Below are 20,390 nucleotides of genomic sequence, written 5' to 3' on the forward strand. Positions count from 1 at the left end.
TGTCAGAACCATGTAAAAACTAGATATTCTTCTTCGGTCTATAAAAGAAAATGTCTATAAAAAGGGGTCAATAAGGAAGTATAGAGATTCTTTACATTAGTGAAAGTAGAAATACTAAACCAAAATTACAACTAAAAGTCTCTTATTTAAAGTGTTATTAAGAGTTGGGCCAATGTACTTGCACCATTATATCCATCACTGAGATGAGAACATGTTGGTTTTGGAAGCAAAATCCTGTTGAAGTCATTTGGCAAAGAAGCCTATATAAATATAGTAATGTCTCCATTAATTGTGAATTAGTAAAAGTATAAAGTGGCATGTAATGAAAATATTCAAATGAAGAACTTCAAACTAAGATTTTTGTCTAAACTGCTAAACTGGACTTGACTAAGCATAAATTAAAAAAACAAAAAAACAAAAAAAACAGGACTAATAAAAGTCAATCCCAAACCGAAACCGAGTTGGATAAATGTTTCTGGTATTCATGTGTTTGGTTCGATTAGTTTTTTATTCTGATTTTTACTACCACCACCAGCCGGCGCCAGATCTCAAATCCATGGGGCGTGTATGGACAAATGTCTTGAAGGGAACCTGATATTTGCGAAACTCTCGCGAGATTTTATGCGCCTATATCTTTATCGTTCACTATGTGCAAACCAGTGATGTTTTATAATAGGTTCATATTGTATTTAACGTCTGAGTAAATTTAAGGACAGGAAAATAATTTTATCAGGGTTAGGGAAATGTCATTATTTGGGTTAAAATCTTCATTCTCGCGAAGTTTTTCGCGGGTCTGGAGTTCCCTTGTAGACACGACGCGTGACGTACTTTTTTCCGCGACATTTTGACAGCCGAGACGTCAATTTTCGGAGACACTGCTCGATAGGTGTTTGGAGGAGAAGGTACCATCATGGCGTCGGGAACAGGAGAGTCGTCCACCGGACACGATGCGGAATTGGACGAGTTATTGGACAGTAAGAGATGACATTAACAGCGACCTTCTGTTTATTTAGCAGTTGGGTTTGTTGTGGTGTTAATAACGGATGCTGTTTGGCAGTGGGAGCCCCTGTACCTCTCTGTGTGTCAGGGTTTAGCTTGTGTGTTCGGTGGGACCTTCCGTTTGGGTCCCAGATATCTACACAGTATCTCAAATTATCGCTGACATTCGGACCAGCCGGTCATAACATCCAACAAAACACTCAAATACAAAATATCATTGGCTTTAGCTAGCTATGTGATGAGTAACACACTTTATGTTGCTAATGTTAGCTAACTTAGCTATGATCAACCGAGCTGTTTTCACACATTAATGCTATGTCTTTGCCCTTGAATTGTTTATGGAAGACAGCTAGATATAATGAAAACCTGATGATGTAACATGGCCGCTAAGCTGTCAGTGATTGTTGTGTCTCTGCTGTCTGTATTTATTTATTCCCTTTGGTATAACCATGCATGTGTTGAATCCCACTTTACTTATTGTAAACAGTAAGCGTCATACAACTATACCAGTGTTATATATAAGCTAAAGGGAGAGTTCACCCCCAAATCGAAAACACATAGTTTAATTTCTTTGGTGTGAATTACAGAGTTTGGGAGATATCATCTTAAGAGGCGTCCACCAACAGGCTATTTGTAACTTTCGAGTCTCCAATAGCATTATTCCTGAGATAATAGGAAGACACAAAAGACTGGAAATGGATACACGGTTTTGTACTTTAACGATAAATTGTTGTGAATGTCATGCTTTGATTGAATGTAAAATGCAATCATTGTGGAGTATAGAAGGAAATACCTGCCAAAATACTTTTAGTCATCTGTCCATGTTTAAATTAATGTCATTACTGCAGACTGATAAATCAAGGGTAGAAGGTAAATTAGGTGCCTTTTTGATTAATGTCTGCCTTTATTTAAATGCTCTAGGTTGTGATATGGTTTTATTTTGGTCAGTCACCATTGTATTGTTACTTTGTTTTATCTTTGTACTCCTACTGTGGTGTGTGGTCTAGAGTAATAAATTAAACTGAAATTGCCTTCTCTTGAATAGCACTCTTTTGGTGCTCAAAGCACCAATAAAATACATTTGAAAAACAATAATGTCTCTTTCCAGACATCCTTTCCTGGTTGCTCAAGATAATCAACAGATGTGAGCAGTTTCATGCAGGAATGCCTTTCTTTCTAACAAACTACACAAGCCAACTGTATCACTGCTCATAAGGAAGCATGCATCTACTCATTGATGACAGGCTTGTACTTCTGACAGAGAGGGATGTAAATATGAATGGACACCCCAGCTAAGCGGTAACCTCTCATCAGTGAGTAGATGCACGCTTCCTTCTGTGCAGTAACACAAATGGTGAGTGTAGTTAGGTAGAAAGGAAGTAGTTCCTACATGACATTGCTCTCAACAAAGTCTATGGATTATTTTGAGTAACAAGATCATGGACAGAGATATTGCTATTGAGTTTTTCAAATATATTTTATGACACTCTGAGCACCTCAAGTCAAGTGCATCTAGTCCCATTATTATTGCCAAGAGAAGGCAGACATCTGTATGGCTGATATCTCCAAAACTCTGCAACTCACACCAAAACAATCTAGATGAATAAATAGCACAACAGGTTACAGGGAAAATATGTATTTTTTTTTTATTTTGGGGTGTACCTTTACACCTACCGTGGCATTTTTTTATTAGGTACACCTAGCTATAATCAGTGCAGTCTGATACAATAGCCCTGAAACACAGAGGTGGAATGTAACTTAATACATGTCTACTCCACTACTCCACTTAAAACTCTTTAAAAGTCCACTGGCATGGTTCTAACATTATCTGTTTATTTCAGGTGCGTTGGATGACTTTGACAAGACATCAGCTCCTCCAGCTCCTGAACCTGCAGCTGCCTCCTCCTCAGCCAACAGTGGTGCAGAGAAGGTATGTTTGTTATTTTATTGTTTGTGTTGTAGTAGTAGTGGTGGTGGAGGACATTTCAGCCTAAAGATCAAAGAATTGGAGAAACAAAAAATAATACAGAACTATAAACGTTGCTTTGTCTGTTGCATTTTCTACTAAGAGGGCAGAGTTTGGGTATTGTAGTCTCCTTTTCTTAAAGGTGGAAAAAGTCTTTATTTTTTTCACATTATTTCAAGTCATTGTATCTACCTCTAAAAATACAATGTATTTGTGTTTGTCAGTTGTTATTAGTCCTTCACTTTTTCATTGTTATCTTAGTTTTATAACTTGTTTACCTTTGCTGCTGCCAAATGTTTCCGTCAGCTGATTGCTGATTGTGTAAAGTCCACCCCAAATGTTCACTGCTGGCAGTGACTGTTGGGGTGGTAACTATGGCCATCCAAACAAAATTAGAACAAACAAAAAAAGAATTGTCTGGCAAATATTGTTCATTACACTCAATGCAAACAACAAAACCAAAAAAACCCACACATTTTAAAACTCTGCCAGGCACTTGACATGTTTCCTATTTACTTTGTAGCCACCCCTGCTTGAAGACTGCAAACTCTTTGAGACTCTCTTTGAGGGGGACATGGCTGCCCAGGCCAAGGAAGAATGGGAGAAGGCCATGAGTGAGTTGGCCCAGGAGGAGCCAGAATTACTGCAGCACTTCCAAAAACTCTCGGAGGCTGCGGGCAAAGTTGGTAAGATTAACCATTTGCATTAATTGTGGTTTTGATTATGTTTTGCTTACTGTTCCTGTAGCCTAAATATTAATGTGTGTATTCTGTGTAGGCACTGACACCGCCTCCCAACAAGAATTCACTTCCTGTCTTAAAGAAACCCTCCGTGGCCTGGCCAAAAATGCAGACAACCTGCAAGTGGGTCAAATCAAGGCTTGACTACTTGTTATGAAACTGTTCAGACTGATAGAACTATTTACAGAACATGTTGTTCTCTTACAGTCCACAGGACTAGCTGGAGATGACCTTGTCAAGGCTCTAGAAGGCCTGGGATTGGATGAGGGTGGTGAAGGAGGTGGTGGTGATGACGCAAACATCCTGCCCATCATGCAGTCCATCATGCAGAACCTTCTCTCTAAGGAAGTGCTTTATCCATCTCTCAAAGAGATCACTGCTAAGGTTTGCACCTGTTATACCTGTAATCACTATTGTTTTTAGTTACTGTACACATCCAGATGTCACTCACAAGTGTCCCTCACCCTCACAGTACCCAGAGTGGTTGGATGCCAACAAGCCAAGCCTTAGTCCAGAGGACTTCCAACGCTATGATCAGCAGTCCAAAATCATGGGAGAGATCTGTAAGCACTTTGAGAGGGAGGAACAGGGAGACAAAGACAGCACGTTCGAGAGCATCATGGACCTGATGCAAAAGGTACACACACTCTACATCTGATTTTATGGTTGTTGAATAGTTAAAGGTCCAGTGTATAAGATTTACCAGGATTTGTTACCAGAATATGGCAGAAATGGAATATAATATTTACAGGTATGTTTTTGTTATTCTTTCTAGATGTCACTAATCGTACGCACTGGTCCCTTAATTGTGAAAGAAATTTAGAAACAGAAATCAGAATAAATGTGTTTTTAGATCAGTTACAATGACTTTAACCTCATTCTACTAAGTATTTGGATTTTGAATCAGCATTCATCCATTACTGTTACTGTTAAAGTGCTTACATGATGCAGAAACTATACAATAAATAGCTACTACAGTACTACTACTACAGTAACACTGGCAGTGGATGGCATATCTAACAAACGGTTGTATTTAGGGCTTTACGCTTGATAGAAATTGCAGTATGGTCAAGTGCGATATCCAAATCGCAGAAGCTTCAGGTTTTTGAAAAAGTAAAATAAAATGTGTGTCAATCCAGTATTATACTGAATTATTTGTTCTCCAGATGTAAGAAAACTTGTTTGTTACAGATGCCAACAAATGTCCCACCATCATGATTTTAATAGTTTTTTCCTTTTTTTTTCAGTGAAAATGAAAATTGTGATGCAAAAATGATCATTCCCACTATTGTGAATTATATTGAAATGCAACATGTCAAAATAATCACAATATGTTCCATATGTTTTTTAACCATATTTTGCAGCCGTAGTTGAATTGTTTACTGTAATGTGAACAGACTTTGACATGTTAAGAATGAAACATATCACAGAATGTAATGATTTTTCTTACAGCTGCAGGACCTTGGCCAGCCACCCAAGGAGCTCGCAGGAGATGCGGTAAGTTTTTCCAGCTGCTCCGATCAACAAAAAACAGCCTATGTGTGGTGTACATATTTCCTTATCGAATAGCACTAGATGTGTTTCAGTGCTGTATTTAGTGACAGAAAATATATTGACATCTGAGGACTAAACTGGCTGGTTCTAGCAGGCATGGCTGTGTTGTGTTCTGGCTGCAAATCCAGCTGCCTTAGCTGATTGCAGCCATTCTAGACGGTGCTTGTGATTCCACCACAAGCACTGCAGCGCATCCCAGAAGCATCCCAGAAGCTTCTCTCCTCTCTGCTCCGTGGAGGATATGCACGGAGTCTATTTTTGGCTGAACCTGCATCAAGCTGCACAGAGCAGATCGAGTTGGGCAGGAAGTCAGACTCCCGATTAGGGAAAAAAGAAATTATTTAACTACATAGCCTACTTTCCCATGATAGAAACACAAAAATCAAGGAAAAATTACCAAATCAACAAAATAAGAGGAAGTCAACCTATTCAGGTGGGCAAAACACTCTGCTTCTGAAGTGTTCTGTCCTCCACGTGGATCAAAAACATTGTCACAGATGTGACGTCATAGAGCCATATCTGGTGGAATCAAGCTTTAATAAATAATATCTTCTTATTTAATTTTTGTAGATTATATTGAAAAATCTCGACAGATGTGACAACATTCGTCCTCTTTCTGCTTCCCCTCCAGCCTCCAGGCTTTAACTTCGACATGGAGTCCCTCAATCTCCCAGGAGGCCCTGGGGCTGGGGCGGCAGAGCAGTGCTCCATCATGTGATAAGGTAGCAACGGTGCGGTCCATCAGAAGCACTGAAGCCAGAGGGGTCACACTCTGTGTGTGTCAGTGACAGGCAAGAAGTGAAGGAGTGAGAAGCAGAGGTCAGGCAGGAGTGTGACCACCTGACCGCCGACACTGTTCTCCGTCAAAGTAGAAGGTGTGTGGGTGCAGAAACAACAACAGGAGGAGGAGGAGGCATGAAAACCAACAAGAACCACAAACACACTCTCTTCTGTCTTAAAATCACTGAATGCACAACTGAGAACATTTGAACATCTCTGCATTAGTCTGTCAGCAGTTGCCATAGCTCCTTCACAGTTAAATTTTAACAGCATTCCTTTAAAAAAAAACAAAAAAACTAGCACTGCCGTTCTCCTTGTTGTTTTTACAATGCTGTTTAGCCTCATGGTAAAATCTATCAAACCACTTCACGGGTATAAACAGTGCCTTTGCAAAATGACTTTTAAGTTATTATTTTAGGTCTCACCGTAAGGTAAAGGTGTTGCTATCATTCAGCTAAGCACTTCAGGTTATAGTTTTATTAGCATGAAATTGCAATATCACACAGGTTTACACCAAATTAGTGATAAGTCTCTGGTACGTCATAAACACACACTTCTGTTTCTGTGTAGGATTCAAATTAACGAGTTAATTACCCACTAACATGTAAGGAGACTGGAAGATGTGTGTACATTTGTTAATAATTTAAAGAATTAACTAGACTAGAGATGATTGAGATGTTCCCTACTGTAATTGAGCCAACTAATTTAACGAGATCCCCCCTCGAGTATTGTCCCTCGTTCCCAGGTGTTGATTTGAAGTGATTGAGATCTTGATTCTTGGATGCCTTTGCTGTGGTCACAGTGAACATTATAGTGTAGAGTTACTGTGCAAAGTGCTTCCCTTGTGATTCCCAGTGTTTTTTTTTAATGTGCAGAGTGATGCTTTCTTTGGTATGAGGTCCCTGCTAGGAAAGAAAAACACTTTCACAAGATAACATGTGCGTATATTCCTGTACCCTCCATTAAAAGTACATTATGTTCCTTCCAGCAAACATTTATTTTACGAGGAGAGTCTGTAATCATAAGGATGACCTGTTGGATAACACATCAACCGCCTGATGTTAGCACATTTAAGCTGTGTTTGATGGGTTTGTTTACTCCAGCGGTCACTTTTCACCAGCTGCTATTGCCATAGAGAGAGGTCTAGAAGTCACACGACCATCAGCTCATCAGTAACTGTATAATAAAGGGGTTCTAACTGTGAAAGGATTCAGTCAGCCATGCACTGAAAAGAGAACAGACTTACATCAAACAGGCTAGGGAGGCTGCTGTGGAGGTCCATAAAGGCCTGTGGTTTTCATTGAAGGGGGGGTGCAATCTATTCAACTCTCAGGGCCGATGCAAACATGCCCAGAGCACCGTTAAAATAATGCAGCCTGTTATTTGACACTATTTTGCTTTGTTTTGTACATAAATATGAAATAAAATAATGATATAATACAGTGTCTGTTGTTGTTATGGATTATGAGTCATCATTGCTTTGAGGTTAGTAGTAGCAATAGAATATACTACTACTAACAAAGTAAAGAATGTCCTCGATCAGTAAGAAGTGAGAGGGGGCAGCAGGGTACTTAAATATTTTCATTTTATGTTTCATGCATATGCATATGTTTCATTTACACAACTATAGTGACTAGTTATGTTGCAGATGAAGATTTTACATTCCAAAACTCATAATTTTAGAAAATACTATGTTTTGCTCTACATTAAACTATCCAACAGTGTATATAAAACTTCTAGTGCAATGAAACGAATGTATGTTCAAAATAAGTTCAGAAAACATAAAATCTAATATATTCACATATAAATACACAATATTTATACACATACATGGAAGATGGCAATAAAAGTGATGCAAGCTGACATGGTTTATAGAACGTGTATTTATTATAAGTGTAGTTACAATTTTGTCCACCTCATCCAGCTACATCATCAAAATGTTTACACAGTAACACATCAGTAATATATTATACTGCATAATTAGTAGATTTTTGTTTAGAATTTTTTTTTTCGGGTTTCTATTAAACCTACCATACACTGATGTGCAGCTCATTTTGGAAATCAGAACAGCTGCATTATTTCAGTAATTACAGTTATGAAAAGAACCCATTCCTCCCACACAACCATCCCCATGTCTTTCCTTAAATCCCAGTCTTCACAAGGATGATTGTCTGCATAATTAGTACTCTTATCATACTTTTTTATTATTTCATTCTACTATTATGGGTTACCTTTACTTTTTAGTATTATTTAAACAGAAGAACTTAATGGTGTAACTTAAGAAATCTTAACTCAAGTCCATTTGCTATCTTTTCCTGAAGCTTTCAGTCGAGTTTTCTCAGGTTAGATTTCCCATTTTTGTTGATTTTGTTCACTTTTTCACTTTGGTTTGCTTAACTGAGCAAACTCCAACCACTGATGAAAACCTTGAGATGCAGATGAAACTCTGGAAGAAGGTAGAAGTGAGTGGACCTTAGTTGAGATATTTTTTTTTTTTCTTTTCCTTTTCATGTGAAATGAACTTAAATGCTCAACATCCATTGATTATTAATACAAAGTATAAATTAACTAGTAAATTATGACATTATACTTTAGATTAAGCTAGCCAGCATTATATAACAAGTAATTAAAATGAGCCCCACATTTATTGCACCATTAATGTTCTGACCACATTAATGAATCAGTAATTATAATCCAATAATATACATTATTATATATATTTTGAAATGGGCCATTCTGCATAATGAGTACTTTTAGTACTTTAAGTATATTTTGATGCTACTAGTTATATAGTTTTACTTTAATGGAGTTTTGAATGCAGGACTTTTACGTGTAATAAAGTATTTTTCACACTGTAGTATCACTGCTTCTATCTAAATATTTCTTCTACCACTATCAACAGTATAGACGTGGTCTACTTTTTGCAGGCCGTATTCTTAGTGATAAGGTCTGGACGTCCAGACGATATAGATATAGACTACTTAGATCAGTACTGTCATTATAGTTAGAAGCAGGGTCGTGTCAGTTCAGTTCTATTTGTTGAATTTCTATGTGCCGTCGCCGTGGAGCTTTCTGCGTCGAACGTTCACTGAAAAACTTTATTGTTCAAAACCGGAAGACAAAACGAGCTACGTGTCAGGAAAAAGGAGAATCATCTAAATGGGCGAAGGCGATAAGGCCGCCTGAGCTCACCTGTCTGCAATATTTGAGTTAGTTTTACCTTTCGTGTGTAGTTATATTTTACCACAGCATTAAAATTACTACCTGTATCATTGTTCAGCGGCGATGTTAACAAAATTCGAAACGAAGTCGGCCCGTGTCAAAGGTAAGAGTTAGCCAGCTGCAGTTAGCATAGAAGCTAACGTTAGCTGTCTGACGTTACCCGGCTCATTTATTTGTCCTTTTAAAATTATATATGTCATGGAATCATCGTGTATGTACGATAGTATCTAACTTTAAATCATTTGAGTCACGTCTTATGTCCAAATGTTGTGATGTTGATCGGGTACTACCTGTCCATTTCTTTAACTGTCTAACGTTAGCAAACGTAACGAACTACAATATTGGTTAAACTTCACCACTAGTGTTAGATGTGGCCTGTTAAGATGGCCTTTCATCTGTTGAAGTCTTAAGGCCTGTTTTCAATAGCTGATCAATTGTGTTATATTTCAGGCCTGAGTTTCCATCCTAAGAGGCCATGGGTTCTTGCAAGTTTGCACAACGGAGTCATCCAGTTGTGGGATTATCGGATGTGTACTCTGATTGACAAGTTTGACGAGCATGATGGTAAGGCTGATGTCGAATACATTATTGCTATTATTGTTGTTAAGTCACACTGTGTTCTTGACATAAATATGTAATGTAACTGATGTGTCTTTGCCCACAGGCCCCGTCAGAGGGATTGATTTTCACAAACAGCAGCCTCTGTTTGTGTCTGGAGGAGATGACTACAAAATCAAGGTGAGGCTGCTTTGCATTTGCATATTGCCACGTAAATATGCAATGAATCTGGCAGGTTTGAGGAAATAAGATATTTTTTCTCTCCTGGTTGCTATTCTTAATGTAGCAAATGTGACTATAATGTTTAAAAAGCAATAATACATACACTGACAGAATTTCACCAAGTTTCATTTTGAGAATCTCTTGAAATAGCATCATGTCCTTTTGTGATGTGAATGTTTTCATTGATGCAGAACAAACCTGCATTTCATGCTGCCCCTGCATCTGGGAGGCTCTTGCAAACTTTGGTTGATGCTGACAGTATTTACTGTGAATTTTTCAAAGTGCTGTAATCAAACACTGTTATTACGATAATGAAATTTTGAAACAGTAATACTGATTGTTGGGAAATTTAATTTATCGTGAAACCTGTTAATTATTTTCTGTAATAGTTCTTTGGCTATAAGGTGTCAGAAAAGGTGAAAATGCTCATCAGTGTTTCTCTAGGCCCAGGATGACATATTCAAATGTCTTTCTTTTGTCCACACCTCAAACACATTTATTCTCTTCTTCTGTCAGATGACCTGAAATATGCACATTTAAGAAACTGAAATCAGAAAATTTTGACTATTTATGTCTTAGAAAGTACTCAAACTGATTCATTGTCTTTAATTTCATAGTTGACAACTCTTCAGTCAATCAGTGCAGCTCTAATTGTATTATTATTCCATAGAATTATTGCATTACATCAATATGTTATTTCTGTTTTGACCAGGTGTGGAATTACAAGCTGAGGCGCTGCCTCTTCACTCTCCTTGGACACCTTGACTACATCAGAACCACCTTCTTCCACCATGTGAGTTGTTCTGCTACTTTGAAATGTATCTGCTTTACTTATCTATTTCATCGCTGATTTCAATACAGGAACAATAATCAATAATCATCTATACAAAGAAAAGTAAATCTGAAATGAATGAATTACTTAAATCAACTCCCTTTCTGTAGGAGTACCCCTGGATTCTGAGTGCCTCAGATGATCAGACTATTCGCATCTGGAACTGGCAGTCCAGGACTTGCGTCTGGTAAAACACAGTTAAAATAGTTGTTCTTTAGTTATATAACATATTGGACTACTGGGGATTTACTTTCTATCATGCACCACTCCCAACCACTGCATTATGATAATTTTTATTACCCTGAAGAAAAGCATTAAGATGACTTGTGTTCTAAATCTTCTGTCCTCCTCCACCACAGTGTGTTGACCGGCCATAATCACTATGTGATGTGTGCCCAGTTCCACCCATCGGAGGACCTTGTGGTGTCTGCCAGTCTGGACCAGACCGTGCGAGTGTGGGATATTTCTGGTGAGGGTCTGGGGCATGGTGGACCAGAGGACAGCGGGCTGGGTTGAGGAAAGGGGTGGGAGGGCAAAGTGGTATGAAGGACGAGGAAGAAGCAGGAACAGGATGAATAATATCAAATCCTGCACCTTCTCTTCTTCCTCCCCTACCTGTAGAGGACAAATCTCTGTGGGCTGTTTGCAGAGACACCTCTCCTTTCAGGAAAAGACAGTCAGGGAAATAGATGTGTTATCAGAACAAAATGTACAGTGTAGTATTTGTTAAGAATAACCTCTGTATTTTTCAGTCAGGATCCTATTTTCCCATGGTTTGTGTCTGTGATTAATGGGGATAACAGTTTTTGAAGCTGGTCCAGTAGTGAGAGTGAGCACTGCAGCTGGCAGAAACTAAACTAAGCTGCAGTGTAATCCTTACAGGCAATTGCAAACTGTCAAATTACATCCACTAAAAGTGCTTGTCTTAGACAGGCAGACAGGTTCACAGTATTATTCTGTCTGACAACATTATGGAAAAGATCCCTACAGAGGCAGACATTTTTTAAAGAGTAATATCCTTTTTGTTTAACCAGAAACAGCTGTTTGAATGGTCTTGCCAAACTTACCAGACTCCCTTTGCAGAGATGTAATTTTAACTTTGTCGTCTTCATTCAAACTCGACAGGAACAAAATAGAAGTCGCCAAAATATTTTGGCTCATGTTTCCACTGTTTCCAACTGTCACCAACTCTGGTTTAAATAAACCCATAATCCACCAAGTTAGATGTGAAAATATCAGAAGAGGAGCGAAAGGGGGTCTGGATATCAGAGAAGCAGTGCAGAGAACCAACATGTAGATCTAGAATAGTTTAATATCTAGCATTGTGAATTAAGGTTTTATTTCAACCAAATCACTACTGTTGTAACAGTAGACAGATGAACCAAGATGTTTTTGGTGCATTTTTTTTTGGTTTCTGTTGAGTTTGAATGAAAATGATGTCTGTTATGTTTGGCAAGAGCAACAAAACAGCTGTTTCTGGTTAAACAAAACATATCTTACTCTAGAAATCTCTCTCTAGGGTTTCTTTTCATAATGTTGTCAGACACATAGAATAACAATCTGAGCCTGTCAGCGGCAAAAACAAGCAATTTCAGTGGACATAACTTTGACGGTGGGCAGTTGCACATAAGAATTACATTAAAGCGTACTTGAGCTTTTTAGAGCTGCAGCGCTCAAAAACACGGGAAAATAGGGTCCAGGTTGAAAAATACCAAAGTTAGCCTTTATTGAAATACTGCACTGTAAATGAGTGTTCTGGATGAAGAAAGAGTTCACAGATTAGAGAGGTGTAAGATGTAGTTTAAAAAAGGTACAAAAATAGGAATTGGGAGAAGTGTTTCTGTGCCTTTGCATGCTCTTAAAATCTTTGTTTGTTTGATGGTGTTTACTTGCTTCTTGTCTCTTGTCTTCTCACTAACTAAACTGTCTCACATCTACTGTCACTTTCTTACATGTGAACATGCATAAGATTGCTCTTTCTATCTTGTCTTGGGGATTTATTTGCTTTCACTTTTTCCAGCACTGAGCATGATTGCATTTATACATACAGTTTTTAATGAGCTCCTAGATCATAAGACATCATGCCTAACTCACTATGTTACATGTACGCCATCCATTTAGAAACATTTAGCACTCATGCATTCATTTGAGGAAGTCAGCACTGTTTCCCATACTGTTTTTTTTTTTTTTTTTTACCATTTTCTTTATTCAAATTCAGTTAAGAAAAAACAGCTATGACCCCTAACTTGTTTGAAAGTCTATCTTTAACACAGTTAAACTTTCTCAGTACTGATTTTGAAATGTTTTTGTACTCCTCTTGGCATGACATTTGCACGACTGGCTCTACTACTCCAGATATAATATGAAATATACAACAGTGTGTATATTTCTTGTTGCTGAAATCACTGTATTGTTACCAACTTCATTCCTAACCCAAAACTGTGACATGTCAGATTCTATTAACGCTGCATGTGACTCAAACATCTGTGCAGAAACATGCATGAGCCTCTAAAGAAAACAAAAAAAACCTCCTCATATTCCTGACATCCAACGCCCCATCAGAGCACGTCTTTATAACGCCCAGCACCACCCACCCCATCCCCATCAGCCAAGTCCACACGCTCCCTGCGTCCTCCTTATCCCATGCTCTCCCTGGAAACATCCACACCTGCACATGGGTTCCTAGTGCCATTTCTTCCCCCCTCTGTCATTTCTTCACACTGTTGAACTATTTGCTCACCACAATGTTTGAATGGGCAAGAATCATGAATGCAAACTGTTTTCTCAATCTTTTTTTTTCTGATCTCATTTGAGTCTGGGAGGTAATTAGTATCTTGTACTGCTGTCCAATCAAATCATGATTAATTGTAACTTTTCATCTGTATGCAAGTGATTCATTAACCCAATCAACAGGACCATGATTGTTTCTAGACTCAAGTTAGTTTGGAATGAGAGAGCAGAAGTTGTGTTGGTGTTTTTTTTTGACCCTCTGTGGTGTTCAGTAGTCCAACAGTTCTCCCTCCTTACCCTTCCCACTCTCCTTTCCTATGAAATTGCTTCATATTTGATAATTTTATTCATGTCTATCTTGTTTTACCTGTTTTTTTTCCTCCCCTGTACTGTGGTTGTGCCCTGTGTAACATGAATATGGCTCCGTCCTTGCACGCAATGCCCTGAATGTTGGTTCCAGGTCTGAGGAAGAAGAACCTGTCTCCAGGCGCTGTGGAGACAGAGGTGCGCGGCATCTCTGGTGTGGATTTGTTTGGTGCCTCGGATGCTGTTGTCAAGCATGTCCTTGAGGTGAGCAGTGACTCTCACATGTATGATTCAGGTTGTTTGTTTTTGCAGTCTGATATATTGTTGTTTGAATGACTCAACCTTCGACTTTGGCAGGTGAACGACAGAAAATTCATATCCTACCCAATGAGTTTTGCTCACTTGTAAAAATAATTATTTGTACCTGTTGGTTTTTCCTTTTATGAAATTCATTTTTGTTGACATGCAGCAAAAATATTTCCATAAAGTAATTTTCAAATATTTTATGTATACACCCAGGGTGTGAACACCGTTATTTATTTCTCTGTTTTGTAGTCAGCATACAGATTTCATGTCCTTTAAAATATTATACTGTGATGCTGTGATATGTGGAGGTTTGATGTGGCCATTAACTGATCATTATATCAATTTAAAAAACAGTTAGCTACGCTAAAAGCTGTGGTTTAGTTTGTACACTGCATACGGCATCCATTTATGTTTGTTTGAAACGTATTTTTTTAGATTTGAGGAAACAAAAAGGGAAATAAAATGAGTTAAAAAAAACAATGAACGCTATCTACAGTTAGGGAGTGATCTTTTCCTAACCATACAATAAAATCATAGATTTGCAAAAATAAAGTCTGGCCCATGGTGTGTTAGATAGTAAACCCAGTTTTCCCAGCATGACAAAAATAATTACAATTTCTGGTTAACATATGCTGTTATCCTCTTGGTTGCACGTCCATTGTAATGTCCATTCATGAATTTAAAGGTGGACTCCCCTGCAATAAATATTTCCTCGCAGGAGAAGTCTTAGCAGCTACCAGCAATATATTTAATTAATATTTGTCTCTTTCCAACCATTCTTGAGGTATGAGGCCAAAAAAACATGTTCTTACTCTCAGTGGACACATGACATCTGATAATATCTTTTAAGGCCACCGTGTATCCCTTAATAACAGCACAGTCTCTGAAAACATGATAATGATTTGAATTTAGACTTCGACATTTTATCTGTGCTGGCTGGTTTTCAGGGAAGATTCAATACATGATGTTTCATCTGTGCTCATCAAAAACTGTTAAATGTAATGTCTGAAGCTACAACATCTTTAAAAATCCTACTGTAACATTAATAGTGGTAAAATGTTTTTTTAGTATTAAAAGTACTGTCTGCTGAAAGGCAAAGAGAAACAAGCTCAGCATTGTGAAGAGATTTTCCAAATCGTCATTGATTCCAAGTTTCATGGAAACTTTTCATGGAAAATACCAACTAAATTGGTTTTGGTGATTAATGTAGCAAATGTAGTCAGCTTTCTAAATTACATCATGTTCTTCTGTGTATTTTTGAATCGTGGGTTATTATTCCATGAGGCCCAGAAGTGTCCCACCCAAGGAAATAAAATAAGGTTGGGTTTTAACATCAATAACAGTGGTGTGTCATCCAGTGAAAGCAACGGAAAATTGGGACCCAACCAGGCACAGTCTCATCTTTGGATTTGCAGGTGTAGCGAAGGTGGGAAGGAATGATGATTTCCACAACTTAGGATTCTATAATCTACCATTTTTGTGCGTCTTAATAAACATTAACATTTTTCTGTAGCTCTGAAAAGAAAAATGTCTACTAGAGAATAAATGTTTAATTTAATTTTGGTGTCTCATGATGCTAAATTAAATTTTTTCCTAGAGAGGGCCCTCAGTGTTTTAGTATTCAGAAAGGCTTCAGTGCTAGGTGTCATAACTTTGTGTAAATGTTTCCAGGGTCATGACCGGGGAGTCAACTGGGCTGCCTTTCACCCCAGCATGCCCCTCATTGTGTCTGGAGCTGATGACAGGCAGGTCAAGATCTGGAGGATGAATGGTAAGTGACTCAGACGTCATGAGGTAACGGGTTAACCATCTGCTGCTCAGTGCCTGTTATAACTGTGTAACTATAAAGTCTGGTTGACATTTTCTGTTTACTTTGCCTTTTTTTATTACTCACATTAAACGGTAAAAGCCAAGGGTCTGTTATCAAAGCAAATGTTGACTGAAATGATGCTTTTTATTAATGCATGGGTTGTCTCTTGGCTCTCTTTCTACCTCTCTACCTCTTTTTTTTTAATCTCTTCTATGGCCTCTGTCTCCCTTGGTCCAGAATCCAAGGCATGGGAGCTGGATACGTGCCGCGGTCACTACAACAACGTCTCCTGTGCCGTCTTCCACCCACGCCAGGAGCTCATCCTGTCAAACTCTGAGGACAAGAGCATCCGGGTGTGGGACATGTCCAAAAGGACAGGAGTGCAGACCTTCCGCCGGGATCACGATCGCTTCTGGGTGCTGGGAGCTCATCCAAACCTCAACCTGTTTGCTGCTGGTGGGTGGTGACACTGGTCTCCAGCTCTGCAAATTTTAAAAAGTCAAAGGGAGTCACATTTTCTTGTTCAAAATATTCAGTCCCATGAGTTTGGTTGTAAAAGTATTAAAGTTTACTTGTCTTCCTGCCTCAAAATGTCAAAAATTGCAGCATTTACAACAAATTTCAAATTTTTTGCCAGCTAAAATCGCACCCTCCTTTTGTTTTAGGTGTGTAGCTATGTATATGTGATTATTACATTTAAAGATGTCCTGTGTCTCCTTCAGGCCATGACAGCGGCATGATTGTGTTCAAGCTGGAGCGCGAGCGTCCAGCATACGCTGTGCATGGCAACATGCTCTACTACGTCAAGGACCGTTTCCTCCGCCAGCTGGACTTCAACAGCAGCAAGGACACTGCTGTCATGCAGCTTCGCAGGTAGAACTTTCTACTGTTACAGTGCAACTAATCCCCACCGTCATTCTGAGTGACTTAAAGCTGCTGTTGAAGTATTTGGATACTAGTGAGAGTAACATGGTGTGTTTCTATCACTAATTAATGGACATATATTAATTTCAACAAATTATAAAATCATACTCACAATTTTTCCTTTTTATAGGCTTATCTATATGGTTTACAGATAATTTTAATAAGTAAAAAAACAAAACTTACTTTAAGCTAAAAATTGATATAATTTGAATAGAACAGAGGTACAAATTGGGAAAAATGATAAATAATAATACAGAAAATGGAAGGGAAAAAGGGGGTCATGGATGGGAGTTGTGTGTGAATATTTGTAGTAGCAATATTTATGACATACTGTGTCTTATTTATTATCTTTTCTTAGTGGATCCAAGTTCCCGGTGTTCAGCATGTCTTACAACCCTGCTGAGAACGCTGTCCTGCTCTGCACTGTAAGTGTCTCCTAAACAAAACACGTCCACCCCTTAATGGTATAGACATGCGCTCAAGTTGGTTCACATATATTAAATGTAATGCTCTTCTTTTCCTGCAGAGGGCGACAAACCTGGAGAACAGCACCTATGACCTGTACTCTATTCCCAAAGAAAGTGACTCTCAGAACCCTGATGGTACAGTAACACCTCACTATCACTCTATCTCGAGTGATTATGTGTGGTTAAATATCATGTCTTGCTTTCTATGGTATCATCACTGCTACTTTGTGATAAGGTTGTAAGAATCCACCATACCACAATACCACATTTTAAAAGCCTAGGACTCGAGCATTATGTTTTTTGTACTAGTATTGTATTAAAGTCACATCAAGTCTGTCTTTTTCTCAGCACCGGAGGGAAAGAGGTCCTCTGGTCTTACCGCAGTGTGGGTGGCCAGGAACAGATTTGCCGTTCTGGACCGTATGCACTCTGTAAGTCCATTTGCAGGTTGAGAAAGTATAGAAATGTTTTTAAAAAAGAGGGGAATAATATTGTGGCAAGCATTTCTTCTTGAACTGTGGGGAAATTCTTAACAAAAATTTGTAAATGACAAAATGTTTTATCGTCCATATTATGATATTAATCAGTGTGGAGAATAGTTGTAGTCTATGTGATTGATTAATTTAAGGCAGTCAGGGACACAAATCTTAAAAGGAAGAAATCGAAGGTCTGATAACCTCGTATCAGCTCTTCAAATATCCTTTCCATCTCTTTTTGCAGCTGCTGATTAAGAACCTGAAGAATGAAATTGTGAAGAAAGTTCAGGTGCCGAGCTGCGAGGAGATCTTCTACGCCGGAACAGGCTCGCTGCTGCTGCGCGATGCTGACGGCGTCACACTGTTTGACGTGCAGCAGAAACGCTCCCTGGCAACTGTTAAGATCGCCAAGGTCAAGTACGTGGTTTGGAGTGCCGACACCAGCCACGTGGCTCTGCTGGCTAAACACGGTGGGTAGATAAGAATATCAGGTACAGACTTGTCACAGAGTCACAACATCTTTATCTTCCTCTGTCCTATCAACTTATTTGTGGTGCCAGGACTGAATTACAGAGACATGAGGCCTGTTTGGACAGTGTTAGTATAATGAGAAGTGATTTCACCCATGCTTAATCTGAGGCTGGGGATAACTACCTTAACATGGTACAGCAGAACACATTTTTATATTTTCCACATTCTGTTTGTCTGCATCAAATTATACTTAAAAGTCCAAGTAACTCACACAAAGATGATTTTGGTAAAAACATAATTTAATAGCGTATGAAAGGCTGTAGTACAGCTAAGTGAAATACCTGAAAATGATGGTGTTATTGTTTCAAACAACACCACTAATCTTGGTATGCCTGATGTCTAAATCTCCTTTGCTCTCTTTTTCATCCCACAGCCATCATGATCTGCAACCGTAAACTGGAGAGTCTGTGCAACATTCATGAGAACATCAGAGTGAAGAGCGGAGCCTGGGACGAGAGTGGAGTCTTCATCTACACCACCTCCAACCACATCAAATATGCCCTCACGTCTGGGTATGTGCCCTTTTAAAATACAGCAGCATCCATTTAATACAACAGTTGACACAAGCCAGATAACCAAACACTCACCTGTTAGTTTAACTTTTCATTAAATTAGATATGTCGAGCAGAATTAAGATCTTACTGACACAGAGCTGTATTTACTTGAAATGAGGACAAATTTAGTAGACTGGTGGTTGGCACACATTTTCCACTTGGTGTTTCACTGACCTGATTTCAAAGATAAAAGCACTTTTTATAGTGCAAAGCAACCAGCAGTGGATGCTTGTTAGACATCAGTCTCAAAAGAATCTTATTCAGTATGTATTCTTTTAAGTTTATTTCACCACATTTTAACAGCATGGTTTTGCAAAGTGTTTTGACAGGCGAAACAAGCCATGGAGTCAAAAAGCAACGTAACAGAAACTAAACAGCAAGACCGAACAAGATCAAGCCAAAATGAATATAATGTTAAAACAAGAGAAATATGCTTAAAAAATCAGATACTTCAAAGCAAATTTGTTGTTGCTGAACAAAAAAATATCATATTTGTCCACTTAAAACATTGAAGTTGGTGAATAGCATTTTAGTTGATTCATGAGAATCAGATTGATTTTACAGTTCCCAAAGCCCTTTTTTTCTGTAGCATGAAAACTGGATTTGTGTTGGTTTTGTATGCATTTCCTCCTACCTCCACACAGTAGATAAGGTATGGAACTATAGCTGAACTGTATATATAAGAAGTTCATATACAGTATATGATGTATGAAAACAAGAAGTAGTTTTCTGTTTGCAGTGTCTTCCTCAAACAAGAAGACCTGCAGCATCAAATTCGAGGGTTTTACAGTTAAAACAAGCAAAACACCATACACATAAATGTCTAATGTAGTACATCGATTGTGTTTCCCTGCAGTGATCACGGCATCATCAGGACCCTGGACCTGCCCATCTATGTGACCCGTGTGAGAGGAAACAGTGTTTACTGCCTGGACAGGGAGTGCAGGCCGCGCGTCCTCACCATTGACCCCACAGAGTACCGCTTCAAGCTGGCACTGGTCAACCGCAAATACGATGAGGTGGGTCTGTGGTGATCACTGTTTTGTGAAAAAATTATTGGAGCAGACTGTACCCGTTTGTGAACGACAGTGACAACGATTCTGTTTCTCTAATCTCATTTCCATAGGCATTTTTGACCTCTTAAACTTTTTACTGGAAATCTTTGGTTCTCAGATGCTGGTTTTGACATTATTCCTCTTACATTTGTCCCTGCAGGTGCTCCACATGGTGCGTAATGCCAAGCTGGTGGGTCAGTCCATCATTGCCTATCTGCAGAAGAAAGGATACCCTGAGGTGGCGCTGCACTTTGTCAAAGATGAGAAGACACGCTTTAGTCTGGCTCTGGAGTGTGGAAACATCGAGGTGAGCTGCTGCTGGATGAACTGCTTAATTAGGATGCTGTGTCTAATTTAC

At 38.7% G+C, this 20,390-nt stretch overlaps 2 protein-coding genes across 2 annotated transcripts in view; both read left to right on the forward strand.

The window, feature by feature from the left end:
* The first annotated feature begins 860 nt into the window (after positions 1-860).
* Positions 861-7,484, forward strand: pex19 (peroxisomal biogenesis factor 19). Its single transcript, XM_084733007.1, has 8 exons — positions 861-974; positions 2,841-2,929; positions 3,489-3,651; positions 3,743-3,828; positions 3,913-4,089; positions 4,178-4,342; positions 5,158-5,202; positions 5,891-7,484. Exons 1-8 carry the CDS (start codon positions 911-913, stop codon positions 5,975-5,977), a joined length of 876 nt encoding a protein of 291 aa, XP_084589133.1. The 5' UTR covers positions 861-910; the 3' UTR covers positions 5,978-7,484.
* A 1,676-nt stretch (positions 7,485-9,160) lies between these two features.
* Positions 9,161-20,390, forward strand: part of copa (COPI coat complex subunit alpha) — a 35,949-nt gene continuing 24,719 nt past the window's right edge. Inside the window, exons 1-17 of the mRNA XM_084731538.1 lie at positions 9,161-9,364; positions 9,712-9,825; positions 9,926-9,999; positions 10,754-10,834; positions 10,984-11,060; positions 11,233-11,342; positions 14,064-14,173; positions 15,887-15,986; positions 16,263-16,481; positions 16,748-16,898; positions 17,308-17,374; positions 17,476-17,551; positions 17,765-17,847; positions 18,137-18,362; positions 18,797-18,935; positions 19,834-19,996; positions 20,193-20,339. Of these exons, the coding sequence (XP_084587664.1) occupies positions 9,325-9,364; positions 9,712-9,825; positions 9,926-9,999; positions 10,754-10,834; positions 10,984-11,060; positions 11,233-11,342; positions 14,064-14,173; positions 15,887-15,986; positions 16,263-16,481; positions 16,748-16,898; positions 17,308-17,374; positions 17,476-17,551; positions 17,765-17,847; positions 18,137-18,362; positions 18,797-18,935; positions 19,834-19,996; positions 20,193-20,339 (1,977 nt within the window). The 5' untranslated portion in view covers positions 9,161-9,324. The remainder of the gene's footprint in view (positions 9,365-9,711; positions 9,826-9,925; positions 10,000-10,753; positions 10,835-10,983; positions 11,061-11,232; positions 11,343-14,063; positions 14,174-15,886; positions 15,987-16,262; positions 16,482-16,747; positions 16,899-17,307; positions 17,375-17,475; positions 17,552-17,764; positions 17,848-18,136; positions 18,363-18,796; positions 18,936-19,833; positions 19,997-20,192; positions 20,340-20,390) is intronic.

The sequence above is a fragment of the Lutjanus erythropterus genome, chromosome 12, assembly GCF_056507025.1.
Source record: "Lutjanus erythropterus isolate fLutEry1 chromosome 12, fLutEry1.hap2, whole genome shotgun sequence".
Lineage (NCBI taxonomy): Eukaryota > Metazoa > Chordata > Actinopteri > Lutjaniformes > Lutjanidae > Lutjanus > Lutjanus erythropterus.

Excerpts from the sequence above, each read along its gene's own strand:
- pex19 (XM_084733007.1), top strand. The coding sequence starts at position 911 with ATGGCGTCGGGAACAGGAGAGTCGTCCACCGGACACGATGCGGAATTG. Across the intron at positions 2,930-3,488 it reads CCAACAGTGGTGCAGAGAAG|CCACCCCTGCTTGAAGACTG; the intron begins GTATGTTTGTTA and ends TTTACTTTGTAG. Across the intron at positions 5,203-5,890 it reads AGGAGCTCGCAGGAGATGCG|CCTCCAGGCTTTAACTTCGA; the intron begins GTAAGTTTTTCC and ends CTTCCCCTCCAG.